Source organism: Beta vulgaris, chromosome 7 (assembly GCF_026745355.1).
Source record: "Beta vulgaris subsp. vulgaris cultivar EL10 chromosome 7, EL10.2, whole genome shotgun sequence".
NCBI lineage: Eukaryota > Viridiplantae > Streptophyta > Magnoliopsida > Caryophyllales > Amaranthaceae > Beta > Beta vulgaris.
In genome coordinates, this window is record NC_079208.1 from 51,225,759 (window position 1) to 51,239,423 (window position 13,665).

At 36.3% G+C, this 13,665-nt stretch overlaps 2 protein-coding genes across 2 annotated transcripts; one reads left to right on the forward strand and one right to left on the reverse strand.

Annotated features, from left to right (window-relative positions):
• The first annotated feature begins 5,382 nt into the window (after window positions 1-5,382).
• LOC104900388 (receptor-like protein 3) lies at window positions 5,383-7,245 on the forward strand. Its single transcript, XM_010687803.2, has one exon. It carries the CDS (start codon window positions 5,383-5,385, stop codon window positions 7,243-7,245), a length of 1,863 nt encoding a protein of 620 aa, XP_010686105.2.
• A 275-nt stretch (window positions 7,246-7,520) lies between these two features.
• On the reverse strand, window positions 7,521-13,331 carry LOC104899666 (hypothetical protein). Its single transcript, XM_010686897.4, has 8 exons — window positions 12,827-13,331; window positions 11,990-12,054; window positions 11,799-11,897; window positions 11,256-11,303; window positions 10,672-10,741; window positions 10,505-10,576; window positions 8,456-8,569; window positions 7,521-7,877 (listed from the first exon to the last, which is right to left on the reverse strand). Exons 1-8 carry the CDS (start codon window positions 13,019-13,021, stop codon window positions 7,737-7,739), a joined length of 804 nt encoding a protein of 267 aa, XP_010685199.1. The 5' UTR covers window positions 13,022-13,331; the 3' UTR covers window positions 7,521-7,736.
• Window positions 13,332-13,665: the final 334 nt, after the last annotated feature.

Consider the following 13,665-nt stretch of genomic DNA (forward strand, 5'->3'; position numbering starts at 1 on the left):
TATAGAAGATCGATATATATATACTTCATATATTTCTCATTTTCTCTCCGGTTTTTTTTTTAACTTGTTCCTCAATTCTTGTAGCTTTTCCCTCTTTATTAGTTTACCTTAATTTGACCATATAAGCTTTAAATATATTTCTTAAAATAATATTTATTTAATAATTTATGAGATCATGAAATCAAATTTATGTTATATATTCCCCCCAATTGCTACATCTATACAAATATATTAAAAGGTGTGCGAAAACAAGAAACTACGACATGATAAGCCATTTTTATATATAATTTTTAGGTGCATTTAAGTTGCATTTTAGAGCATTTAGTTTCATATTTAGGTTCATTGTTGCATTGTATTATTAAGTTATGCTTTTCTATCTCTATTCGGTATGTTTTCTTGTTTTTGATGAATTTTCAGGCATTGAAGATGTATTTGGAGTATGATTAGCTAAACTTGAGGATTAGGAGCACTTGGAAAGGAGTTACAATGCATAAGGATCGTATGGATATGTCAGAGTACGAGTTTGAGCGAAAATGAAGCGGAAAATCATTAGAAGAAATGTGAAAAAGAGTCACGTCTACTCTTATGATCATAACTTTTGTGTGCTTCTTAAAATCGAATAATTCCAGCAAATTTGGAAACTAGACTTGAAGATCTTTCCAACGATAGGCGGCACGCCCCGAGGAGACTTTTAGTCAAGGAGTTATGCCTTTGTGAAGATTGCACTATTTCTGCTGGAATCTGTCACGCGTACGCGCGGATCACTAATCCGCCTATTAATGATTTATTTAAGACTTTCCTTATCTTGTAAATTACTTTCCAAGTCATATTAGGTTATTGAATATTTATTTAGATAGGTTTTCATTCTTTCTCGCTCCTGCTCCCTCTCACGTTATTTTCTTTTTAGGTTTAGTTTAGTTTTCTCTTCCTCTATTTCTCTCTAGTTTTTAGTGTAAACCCTAGTTTTTATTATTTTTCATTAATTCATGAGTTTTATTAGTTTCTTTTGTTGATTTCTTTGATTATGCTTTTCTTAGTAGATTTAGATTTCATTATTTATTTCATGATAGAGTAGTTTCTTTTATCTATGGTTAAGTTGAACCCTAGTATGATTTAATTCATGATTGTTTCTTTAAATTCTCATATTAATTGTTAATTGTTCTTGCTTAATTGATTGTGCATATTCCAATACTAGATTAGGGATAACTAGTATTGTTCTAATTCCATTGTCTTGATCACAACGGGAGTTGGATTTTGACGGATTTGAGTATTTCAATTAAGGACATGAAGTTCTCCACGGGAGTAGGTAGATCAGAATAGATTGTTAGGAAGTTAAAGTACCGTGTTTAATGTCTTTAATTTGCATGATTCCACGGGAGTAGGCTCGAATGCATATTAGAGAAGCCATAGATACTCGGGAGAGGTCTATGGTACTTTATAGGAGACTTTTCCTTGTGAACATTTAATTGATTAGTTTAGGGTAGGAATTATTTTATATTACTTCGTGCTAGTGGGGATACTTAACTGTAGAGTCTTTTATTTATATATTGATTAGTATAGTTATTTCGACGATCATTGATATTAATCTCCGTTAATCTTACCATTATTTAAGGGCTAATCATAGAACAACTTTCTCTCTGTGGGATCGACTCTGACTTACCCTACTACATAGTTAGGAGGATTAGTTAGGTTATTTATTTTTGTTAGGTGCGCGACATGCCTATCACGACACGTGGTGCTTTCCCTAGGGAGTTTTAGTTCATGTAATTCATGTACAATAAAAAAATTAAGAAATTGCATAGTATAGGGTTTAATCACGAGACCTCAAGTAGGGGTGTTCAATGTCGGATACCGGATCCGATCCGATCCGAAAATCTGGATATCCAAAAATTTCGGATCGGAGGAATTGCGATCCGAATCCGATCCGAAATTTTCGGATATCCGAACTTTTCGGATCGGATCACCGGGTTCTCGGATCGGATACCGGATTTTCGGATCGGATCACCGGATTTTTCGGATCGGGTTCGTTGAAATTTTTGAAAAATCCCGATCCGTATCCGATCCGAAAACCCGAAATTTTTTCCGGATACCCGATCCGAAATATCCGAAATTTCGGATCGGATATTTTTGCACACCCCTAACCTCGAGTACATATACTAAAGTTTTAACCACTAGGCTAAGTTGTATATAGTGTTATTATCATAAAGTATTATATTAATAAATGAAATTTTTTCTTACCCGGGGTATAGCTTGGGCCTAATAACTAGTTTTACCATTATAAGTTGTCTCTTTTTAGTTGCTACAGTTTTCTTTATTTCTACAAATAATATAACCCCCCCCCCACTTCCCATTAATAAGCCCAACTAATAAACCCAGCTCCACCTAACCCTATTTACTCCCCCAATCCCCTCTTTAATACCCCAACCCCCCATAAGCGTATTATATCTTCCTCCAAAACCCTAATGACCCATCCCCATCAAATTTCTCTCTCACTGACACCTCTTCTTCTTTTTTAATCCATATGAGCCACGAAGGCAATACAAAGAAGAAAAGGGGGGATTCGAATCTGTAACTTATCGTTCACAGTATCTCAATCTTAATCAATAGGCCAAGACATCCTTACTCCATGACTATCACTTTTCTCTTTCCTATTTTTCCTGAAACTGCCAAATCTAGGGTTTTTTTTTGTTGTAATCTCTCAAAAAACACCCTAGATTAATTATCCTTGCGTTGTTGCGATTTTTGTGAAACCAATTTTTTGGTTTTCTGAGTTCGTTTGAACTTTGAGTCCCCCGTTCTTTTTATGTTTTCATGGATGACTTAACCCCGAATTCAAAGAAAAGGTTGTTTGACTTGCTTGATGAGTTCGATTATGAAGCAAAAAAAGTTAGGGTTGCAAAAAAGAAGTTGGATCTGGGTAATTTTTGTTGGTCTTACGATGCACCAGCAATAAACCACCAAATCTGGTGTTTTCTCGTCCAAAATCGGAAGAAAAGCCGGAAAAAATTAAAGAACCCCCCTCCCCCATGAAGGGTTCAAATCATGGCGTTCTTATCTCATGTGGTTCAAAAACCATCAAGAAATCCAAATAAATATTCACTTTGTTCTAGCAAATGTTCAACACTATCTTTATGAGTTAAAATGCAAATCATTATTATATATGCACCTTTAAAACCAAACACTATATAGCCTTATACTTGTCTAAGGACCCATCAGACTTGCATTTTTTTGTAAAGATCCACCTACTACGTACTTAGGGCCTTACAAACTCTAGGAACGTCTGACAAAATCCAAGTATTATTACTCATTTTAGACTATATTTCACTGTTAATAGCCTCTAACCAAAATATTGAGTATACAGATCTCATGGCCTCAGCATAGGTTCTCGAGTTCTCTTCCAGTACAAACACATTGACATCTTGCTCATCTAAGCAGTACTCTTTCTCAGCTAGAAAGGTAGTAATAAAATCAGGTTCGAAACTAGACTCAATTCTAGCTCTTTTACTCCTATGTTCTAAGGTCTCACTAGATGATGCAATATCATGAAGCAAAGTAGAAGAAGATGCAGCAGGCAAGCGTGATGGTATACTAACTTTCATCGGAAAAACATGCTCAAAGAATTCAACATCCCTTGACTCTATAATAGGACCAAAATCAGATGCATCCTTAAGAATGAGTCCATATGCAGCACTTGTTAGAAGCATAACCAATAAAGATACCATATTCTACTGTCTTAGGTCCAATCTTACTCCTTTGAAAGTCAGGAAGTCCTATCTTACCCAAACACCCCTACACTTTGAGGTAACCCAAATTTGACTTGTAGCTTTCCGCAATTCATAGGGAGTCTTATCTAACTTCTTATAAGGAACTCGGTTAAGAACATAGCAAAAAGATAGTTAACTTAAGACTGATAAAAACGATCATTAATTGTTGACAAATAATTGACCCAAAAAGATAGTTAAATTTATTCCCCCAAAGCCCAAATCCCTGGCGCGCGTGGTACACCAATCACCACATACCTACTAAAAGCCTCATTGCTACACAACTTAAAGGGTAGAGGAAGAGTAATGATTATAAACCTTACTCTTCCGTTTTATTCTTTCAATGTGAGGCAAAAGATAAAATAGATTCTTTATATTCTTTTGAAGCAAACTTTGAGTTTCTACTATAAACTCCAACACCTAATACCGGATGGATTCACTATACTGCGAGTTCTTGATTCAAAAGGAAGCAACTTACAAAGCGAAGTCCAAAAGGCTATCCTATTCTTCTTTTGTTCAGAGAGATCATCACTTTATTTTCTCAGAGTACATACGCTTAGACTTTGGTGACTTGAATATCCTGAAGTAACTTTGAAGAATTGAGACAAACACAAAACTAAGCTAATATGAGATTCAAATCCATGTCCTCGTTAACAGGACTGTATGAACAAAAAATGAAACTGAAATGATCTTCAACTAACTGTAACAGTGAATTAAGCAATGAAGTTAGAAGTACATAGATAAATAGATTAATGGCAAGTTTACATCTCAAGCCACAAGTGTAAAATAATATCAAAGTTTATCCGTGCCTGTAAATTCGTCAGTAGAATTTTCTCTGGCATTTTTAGAAAATATTCTGACACAGTTATATCTCAAGTCACTGCATTAAGCATTCTCCTTCAAACAGCCAAAAAGACAATACATCAGAGATTAAAGAACACTCATCTTACGAAAGCAATTTTCTCATATCATACATAGATACCTCCTATAAAATCATTTTAAGAAACTACAGAAGATTTTCCTATGCTTTTAAAGTCTACTGTCACTATAAAACTGTTTTCAGTAGTAATTTACTAAGATTCTGAAAAGAACATCTTGACCAACAGACCAAGTCTATCCTTGACTGATAATAACGTTTAATAAGGAAGCACATAATTTAACTATCCATCTCTGAGACATCCTCCAATTGTCCCATGAAAGAAAGATAAAAGCACGATCGTAGCAACTACAAAAACATATTAGAAGGAGAGGAAACAAAAGGTATCATAGTTTTCCAATTATGCAGGCAGGTGTAGGACTCTTACCTTCATTGCCTCAAAAAAAATGCTACTTTTTCTTCGTGTTATTGTTGTACTTGTTCCCCTTCTCTTACCAAATAACTTGCAATCCACAAGATCAACACTCCCTTCTCGCCTTTTCTCATTCGCTTTCCTCTTCCGAAGGTCCACTGAATTGGAGTTCTGACTCTGATTGTTGTTCCTCCTGGGAAGGGATTGACTGTGATAACAAGGGGAGGGTCACTCATTTGTGGCTACCCTCAAGAGGGTTAACAGGCAGAATTTTCTCTTCGCTCACAAACCTTACAAGTCTTTCTAAGCTCAATCTATCTTACAATCACCTTATGGGGTTCCTCCCAAATGGGATTTTCAGCTCATTTCATAGCCTTGACATCATTGATATAAGCTCCAATTCTCTGAGTGGTAATCTCTCAACATCTTTTCCCTCAAATGGTAGTTTCCCTTCGACTATTCGAGTTATAGATGTTTCAAGCAATCATTTTTGCGGAGGGATTGAGTTCTCTTGGTTCTTCCATGGTTCGAATTTGATCAGTCTTAATGCTAGTGACAACAGCTTCACTGGACATATTCCTTCATCCATCTGTATCACTTGTCCTCTGCTCAGAAAACTTGATTTCTCTGGTAACGAATTTGGTGGACAAATCTCTGTTGGCCTAGGGAGATGCTCGAAACTCGAAGTACTTCGAGCAGGTTACAATTTTTTATCTGGAGTACTTCCTGCTGACATTTACAGGCTAAGTTCACTTGTTGAGTTATCAGCGCCTTCAAATATGATAGGTGGCACCATTGGAGAAGAAATTTTGAGACTTGTGAACCTTAAGATTATCGAGTTGTCCTCGAATAATTTTTCTGGTAGCATCCCAATAAATGTCGGGAAGCTCTCTAAGCTAGAGCAATTGCACCTTCATATCAACAAACTCTATGGTACAATACCACCATCATTGATGAACTGCAAAAATCTCGTAAAACTCATCTTAAGAGTTAACTCCCTGCAGGGTAACATCTCGACGCTTGATTTCTCCAGACTTACCCGCCTCCAAATACTTGACGTTGGTAACAATAACTTCACAGGAAATTTACCAGACAGCTTATTCTCATGCAAGTCACTAATTGCAGTTAGAGTAGCCACCAACAGGTTAACAGGATCGATTTCTCCCAATATGTCGACCTTAACATCTCTAACGTTCCTCTCCATCTCCAACAACAGCTTCAGCAATATATCGGAAGCAATCAAGATTTTTGCAGGTTGCAAGAACCTGATCACCATTCTCTTGTCGAAAAACTTCTATAATGAAGTTATACCTGGGGAAAAGACCTTCATAGGACCAGAAAAATTTGGAAACCTGCAGGTTCTTGCCTTAGGAGGATGTAGCTTCAATGGGCAAGTTCCAAGGTGGCTAGTTCATATGAAGAGTTTAGAGGTTCTGGACCTGTCATTTAATCAGCTTACAGGGAGGATTCCAGATTGGCTTGGCAATCTGCCAAGTCTCTTTTACTTGGACTTGTCTATAAATCATCTTACAGGAGAAATTCCATTGCAACTGAGCAGGCTTCCAGCACTAGTATCAGCGAGGATTGCCCAAAACCTGAACCGAAATTATCTTGAGCTGCCTGTTTTTGTTTCCCCCAACAATGCCACTAGGCACCAATACAATCAGCTGCAGAACCTGCCTCCAGCAATATACCTCAAAGGCAACCATCTCAGTGGCAGTATACCAGTTGAGATGCGTCAACTACAGAACCTTCATGTGTTGGATCTCAGCGAAAACCATTTTTCAGGCAGCATCACACCAGAACTTTCGTATCTCATAAATCTAGAGATGCTAGACCTTTCTCAGAATAATTTGACTGGAGAAATCCCAACATCAATGCGAAACTTATACTTCTTATCGAAGTTTAATGTTTCATATAACAACCTCGAGGGACCAATACCTACAGGAGGTCAGTTTGACACTTTCACAAGAGCTAGCTATGTCGGTAATCCAGGGCTATCTGGTCGAGTTTTACAGCTTCCTTGTTCAACTCAACCAGGTCAAGAAGCAAAACATCGGGACACGACTGATGAAAGCCAGAAGAAACTTATTGTTGAAGGATTTGTAACAGGTATCTCCATAGTCTTCCCATTCGTTCTTGCAATTCAAGCATACTGTCATCGGAAGATCCTTTTTTACAGAAAGAAGCGCTAAATGAAGATACTCTTGCAGTCCTGCTCAATTATTTAGTTATGCTGTAGATTGCAATCCCTACATTAATAACGCCTGTTTTCTAATGTGCTAGGGTAAAACATCATTTATTGAGAAAATACTTGTACATTGGCACTCATCTGAAACTTGTTCCATGTTCTAACCACAAGAACACTGTACAATTAATTTCACAAAAGCATCAAATTCTTAAACTCTATAAGCCTCAAATTAGAGTAGGAGCAAGCAGAAGAGACAGTGGTTGAGTTTTCTGGACTTCGTAACAGAAAATCAAAGATAATAACATGTATAGGCTTGAAAACCATGAATCATGATAATAATATATTAGATTGAAACTCTGGAAGCAAGTCCCCTAGTGCTTAAAAATTATCAACCTCAAATATTGTAGGAGTCGGCTCTTGACAAAATTGCAAATCTGTTTAGCCTAAAGATAAGTTTTCGAACTGTGATGCTAATCCTATACTGAACCTCTTCAACTACAGCTTCTCGTACTTGAGAAGCTCCTGCGGATTCAACTCAAAAGTCTTGCAAATATCAGTTAAGACGACTTTGTTAAGGCCATCATCAGCATTTCCACGCCGAATAAGTTCTTCCAGTTCCTTTGATGGCCGCAAAACCTACCCAGAAATAAAAAAGAATCTCGGTGAGCAATGACAAGTTAACTCGACAAACCTGATTCTCCAATAGTCATTTCAAACTATATGTAAACCTGACTGTGAATTATGCCCCAGCTCTTAGCGTGCGGCCCACAACACTTTTGCCAGCCCTCCCATGGCCTACATCTATGTGCCACCTTAAACATTTTTCCTATACTTTTTTAGTTATAGATTGACCACGGTGGTCAGTGGGCTGCCTGTAATGCCTTGGGACAGTCTTTCCAGATGTGGCCCGGACAAAACTTATCACAGGGCCTTGTGCTGCGTCAAGCCAACCCACTGCCACCATTTACAACAGGGCTGGCCGACTTTTATCTCAAAGCTCAGAGAGTACTGATTAAACTTTGAAAGAACTATTATTAGCTTTTTCAACTACAAAAACAGAAAATTCCTGGCTTGACTACATATTGAGTTTTGTGCTCATAAGTAAGCATATTCCAACACCACCTTTTTATGAAGTAGTGATGAAAGGGCCCAGTGAAACACAACAAGGACAACATTTTTTAAAAAATGTAAGAGAATCGAACTTGGCTCATTACCCAAGTCACGTCCTGACTTCCATTATGAAAAATATTGTGATCTTTATTTTCTTTCTTACTATCACGCCGACCATCTGAACCATCCGAGACAAGCTGAAGAAGCTTTTCACTGCCCTGTAAGAATTCAATCAACATTACAATTTTAGTCAAATGGACATGATGAATGGATTATGGCTTTAGATGTAGACATGTATATCGAATCTAAACAATAAAAGGCCCCATGAGTAGATAAAGTTCTTTTTGGGAAAACTAATAAAATTAGATGAAAAAAAATTTGCAAATGCAAATTAAAGCATATTTTCAGCTCGCAATACATGTGTATTCAGGCACTTATCTGTTCAACTTATTTTGACTTATATCAAAAAAAAAAAAAAAGTTCAAATAAATCTCAATAAGCCTTTAAAAAATTCCAATAAGTTCCGATAAGTTTTCATAAGTCCATAGAAGTCAAATAGAGTCGAATAGAAATGTAACCTTAATATTAGTTGTTAGCAGGAGCAATATTGACACGAAACACGAAACTGACAAGGTCCAGCATGCATATATGCGTATCAAATAGAAATACTCCCAGAAAACCAATATGAAAACTCATGATTAAAAATTCTGTAGCCGAAACTAAAAACTTGATATAGATGGTGCGAAAAAATTATATATGAAAAACTTCTTGCTCAAACTCCAAATGACAGCAATTCAGTGATGTTTCTACTTTCTACAACATCAGCTGCTAAGAGCTTTCACGAGCTAAGACCAAAAGTGTTGACCTCATAACTGAAAAGGTTACATGTGGGATCTAAAATTTCATAAAACATAGGAGTAGAGTATCCTTCCAAGATATCAAAGTAGTTTACAAGAAATGGAAGAAATGGCTCTCTTTAGTAAAATGCAATTAATTTCAAGAAACCTCTGTAGTCTTCTCAATTCATAGTGTTACTACTACAAGATGTACCATCACTTTAGTATCTCTAATGAAGGTCTCACTAAAATGGTAATCATAATACTCCAAGACTAGCTTGAACATAGCTAAATTGAATAAAAATTCATATTAAAAAGGATGTTCGAGCTACAAAAGATTAAAAAAAAACACCAACATATGCAAAATTAAGCAAGCTTGAGTAATATATGACCATCGATTTGATCATCCATGAAAGTTAAGGACTTTAACAGACATTTGAAATGATTACATCCACAAAAAGAATAAATCTTATTGGAGATCAGAGCTATTGTTCTTTCCATCTTATTTTCACTTATTTCAAGACACAGAAGTTTATATAAATAAAGTTGAAGGCTAATTTAGACAAGTTATGTTCAATGCTAATAGATTCATGATTAGTCCGTTCTTTTATAATTGCAACGTTTTGACTCTACGCTTGCCTAACACATGATTTTGACCATTGATATCTTTGATATATAATAAGTATAAATTACATAAAGTTGATATTTTGAAAATAAAAATTGATGCTAATCCAACAACAAATTACATGATCACATTTATTTTATACTCCCTCTGTGTTATTCTAATAAGGCATTTGCTTTTGCACATGGACCAAGGAAAAAGAGCAAAAGTTAGAGAGAAGGAGAGTAAAAGTAAGGAAAAAGTGAAAAAGGTTGAGAGAACAAGAGTAAAAGTGGTGAGAAGAGAGAGAGATGGTGGGCCAACCTATCATATAAGGAAAAAGGGTCAAGTATCCAATAAAAAACAAAAAATACCCCTTAGTGGAAAAATATCTCAATGTAAAAAAAAAAAAAAAAAAAAAACAGAGGGAGTATATAGTAGCCACAAAGATGGTCAATGTTAGTATATAATAATGTACAAGTCAAAAAGTTGCGATTAAAAAAGAACGGAAAGGTATAAGTTAAGTTCACAGACAATAATTTCCAATAAGTTAAGGGCCAATAAGGGCTTTTCAAGTTCAATTCACAACCAGAATGAGTTAAAATAACTTAAATTTAGCGGACACACCCTACAGGTTTCAATATACCTTCAGAGTCATCCACAAAATCACAAAATATGATCTAACCTAAATCAAAAGCAACAAGTTCAGTACACACCTGCCAGGCACGCCAGTGGGAATATGTACGATATAGCAGCCAAAAGAATGGGATGTTGGGCAGAGGTAGAACCTAATCATCAAGGAATAGAGCATATCATCACTGATGGCCACAAATTTACAGCCATACGTCATAAAACAATTACATTCCAGGGTGTAGATCTTTACCATAAAAACAGTTGATAAAGGAAGCAACGAAGCAGACCCATACATATACTTTTTGTGAGTAATTGCTCCACTGCGGGAAAAAAGTATCATTGTCTCGTCAATGAACGCAGTACTTCTCACAGGATATATAGACTAGCTAGGCAACAAAGAGTGTGCAAGTCAATACATGATAGTGAAGACTAAGGGCATTTCACACATAAAAAAAAAGCCAGGCCAGTAAGATGATTACCACCTCCAGGGCACCAAATGCCCTCCCCCAGATAGAAGGGCCTAGCCACAATCAAAAGAGGAAGGAAGACAATGTTTGCGAACAATGAGCTTCCAAGAAGCAAACACTAATAATAACGAATCCTAACTACTTGTTTGAGCAGGATAGAACTGAACTACTATGCCAATAAAGTTGGCGGCACTCAGAGAAAAGTCCAACCTTGCAACTTATCAAAAGAGCGTTATCATCCTCCATCATCTTATAACGTTAGTTTAGTGCCACATACATTTTTAACAGCACTTCGCAAATTAACAAAACAATTACACCATCCTCCATATAAATTCCAAATGATAGGAAAGAAAAAGACTTGCAATACCTCATAGCAATGTGCCTTAATCTCCGTCGTACAAGTCTAGCATTCAAACTGCAACATAAAAAACAAAGCAGCAAAGAAGGATGTAATATTTCGCAGTTTTGGAAAATCCAGATACTCAACTACTGATACTCCAATAGAAAATACATTTAGTATTTCCAAAGCTATAGAAAGAGATTTTGAGCAGTATGAACACTTCCCAGACTGTTATGAAATCTAGTTTATGTCATTGATGTTGCACAATTGCTATCTGAATGTGTTAGTAACTGAACATTCTCTTTGTTGTTATTAAATAGTAAAGACTTGCACCGCATAAGATACATCTTGGCCCACCAGCCCACCAGCATAAGGATTGATCATGGGTCCTGGAAAGGATTTTTCTCTAAAAAACTGGAAAACTATGCGTTTCTAACCACACCAGTATACAAGCACTAAAGCTGGACCAGTAAGCCGGATCTAGAACTGGTTATATCTTACATCTCATACCAATCTATGAAACAAGGAATGCTCAAAGGCAAGAGTCGAAACATGAAAGTGAAAAAGAACCTTGTTGGATATGTAACTTCAACTCCAGTGACGTCCTTAGATATAGATTTCAGGAAGATCTCGGATGGTTTGACACGAGATAGCAACCATACCCCAACTCTGCACAAAATTTTAGGCTTAGATTAAGCAAAATGATTGACGTAGTCCAGCAAAGCACAATAGGCAAAGAGAAATTTTACATCTAAGAGTACCCATAAATCTTGTTCTTAAAAGACCCTTCTGGCGCCTTCTCCAAACCCGTCCAAGCTTTATTCATCTAGTCACCATAAAGACAAATTTCAAAAGTGACTCAATAGATACATTCCACAAACCTCAGAAGTTAGACATAAATAGTTATCAACTACGCACTCATATCTTCCAGCAGACAAAAACAAAATAGACCAAAACCTAACACTGAAACAAAGATAAGAAAATCATATGTATAACGTATCAAAGCAAGGGCACTATACTGTGACGAGAATATCTCAATAACAGCACTATACTCAGCTCGATTTTCACATAATACAACACTACTCAATTTCTCAACAATGGCATACTAGTACTAGCTCTAGTAACCAATTTCTCAACAATGGCATACTAGTACTAGCTCTAGTAACCAATTTCTCAACAATGGCATACTAGTACTAGCTCTAGTAACCAATCTGATTGTTCTTAGCTAATCACTGAAGTATACATAACAACATGAAAAGTGACCAATATTATTACATCAGAAGTAACATCAGTTCATAATTACAAACGGCTTTCGAGCACGCGACAGCTAATCATGGGAGAAACCCACCATACTAGTACAAATTTACAATCAAATCAAACCTCAATTGGAAAAATACTACTCAAAACCATCCAAATTAAGCTACTAAATCTCTCTCCCAAAGAACTTCCCATTTCAAATTTTGGCACTATCTTCTAAATATTTTTCCAGCATATAAGAAAAAATTATAGTCATGTGCGGTCTTATTTGATTCGTCTCATTGGGTATATTACGAAAATCGAACTTCTATATAAGCATTATTGGAAAAGAAGAGAGAAACCTTATCAGAAGCGAAGTCAATGAGGAGCTCAGCATTAGCAGAGACAGGTTGAGAAGAGGAGGAGAGAGACTTAATGAGATCCCTGACTGTTGAAGGAGTTGACGAAGACGATGCAGGGACAAAGGGGTCAATTGAACGACTAAAACACCAATTTCTTCCCTTTACTGGAAATACCACCAATCTAGCTCTCATCATTCCTTTAATCAAGATTTATGTGTGAAGAAGTTGAATGTGAAGAAGCATAAACCCTAATGAAGGAGATTTTGCAATGGAGGAAGAGGTTTATTAACAACAGATTTTAATGGCGCAGATTAAGGGGAGGTAGGTGAATCGTGAATCATGAAGATATGATATACTCATATGGAGGAATCAGGAAAGAAATGAAGAGAGAAAACGGCGGGATTTATACCACAGCAGCATCAGACAACTAAAGAAACACAGCTAAAATGAGAAGGGGTCGAGTAATGACTTTAGCAAACTTGGAGTCGAGAAATGCATACATCAAAAGTGAGGGGGTGGGTTTATCGTCGTTAGTTATTAAAGGTATTTTGATGTATTATTATCGAACTCGAAGATACTTGATAAATTATAAAAAGAGCATGGTGAATTTTTAAAAAAACTCGTAAGTACTTGGTGAAAAAATCGTCTCACTTTCTTTGATTCTCGTGAAAAATGAGAAGTAAAGGAAGAACTATAGACAAAGGGAATAATACTTAGTAAGAGACTGAAAAAAAATGGACTAATGAATTGAAGACGAAGGGAATGTAAATGTAATTTTACAAAGAAAGTCTCAGGACAATAAAACCTTCTACCAAAATATGTCTTCTTAGTTCTTCCCA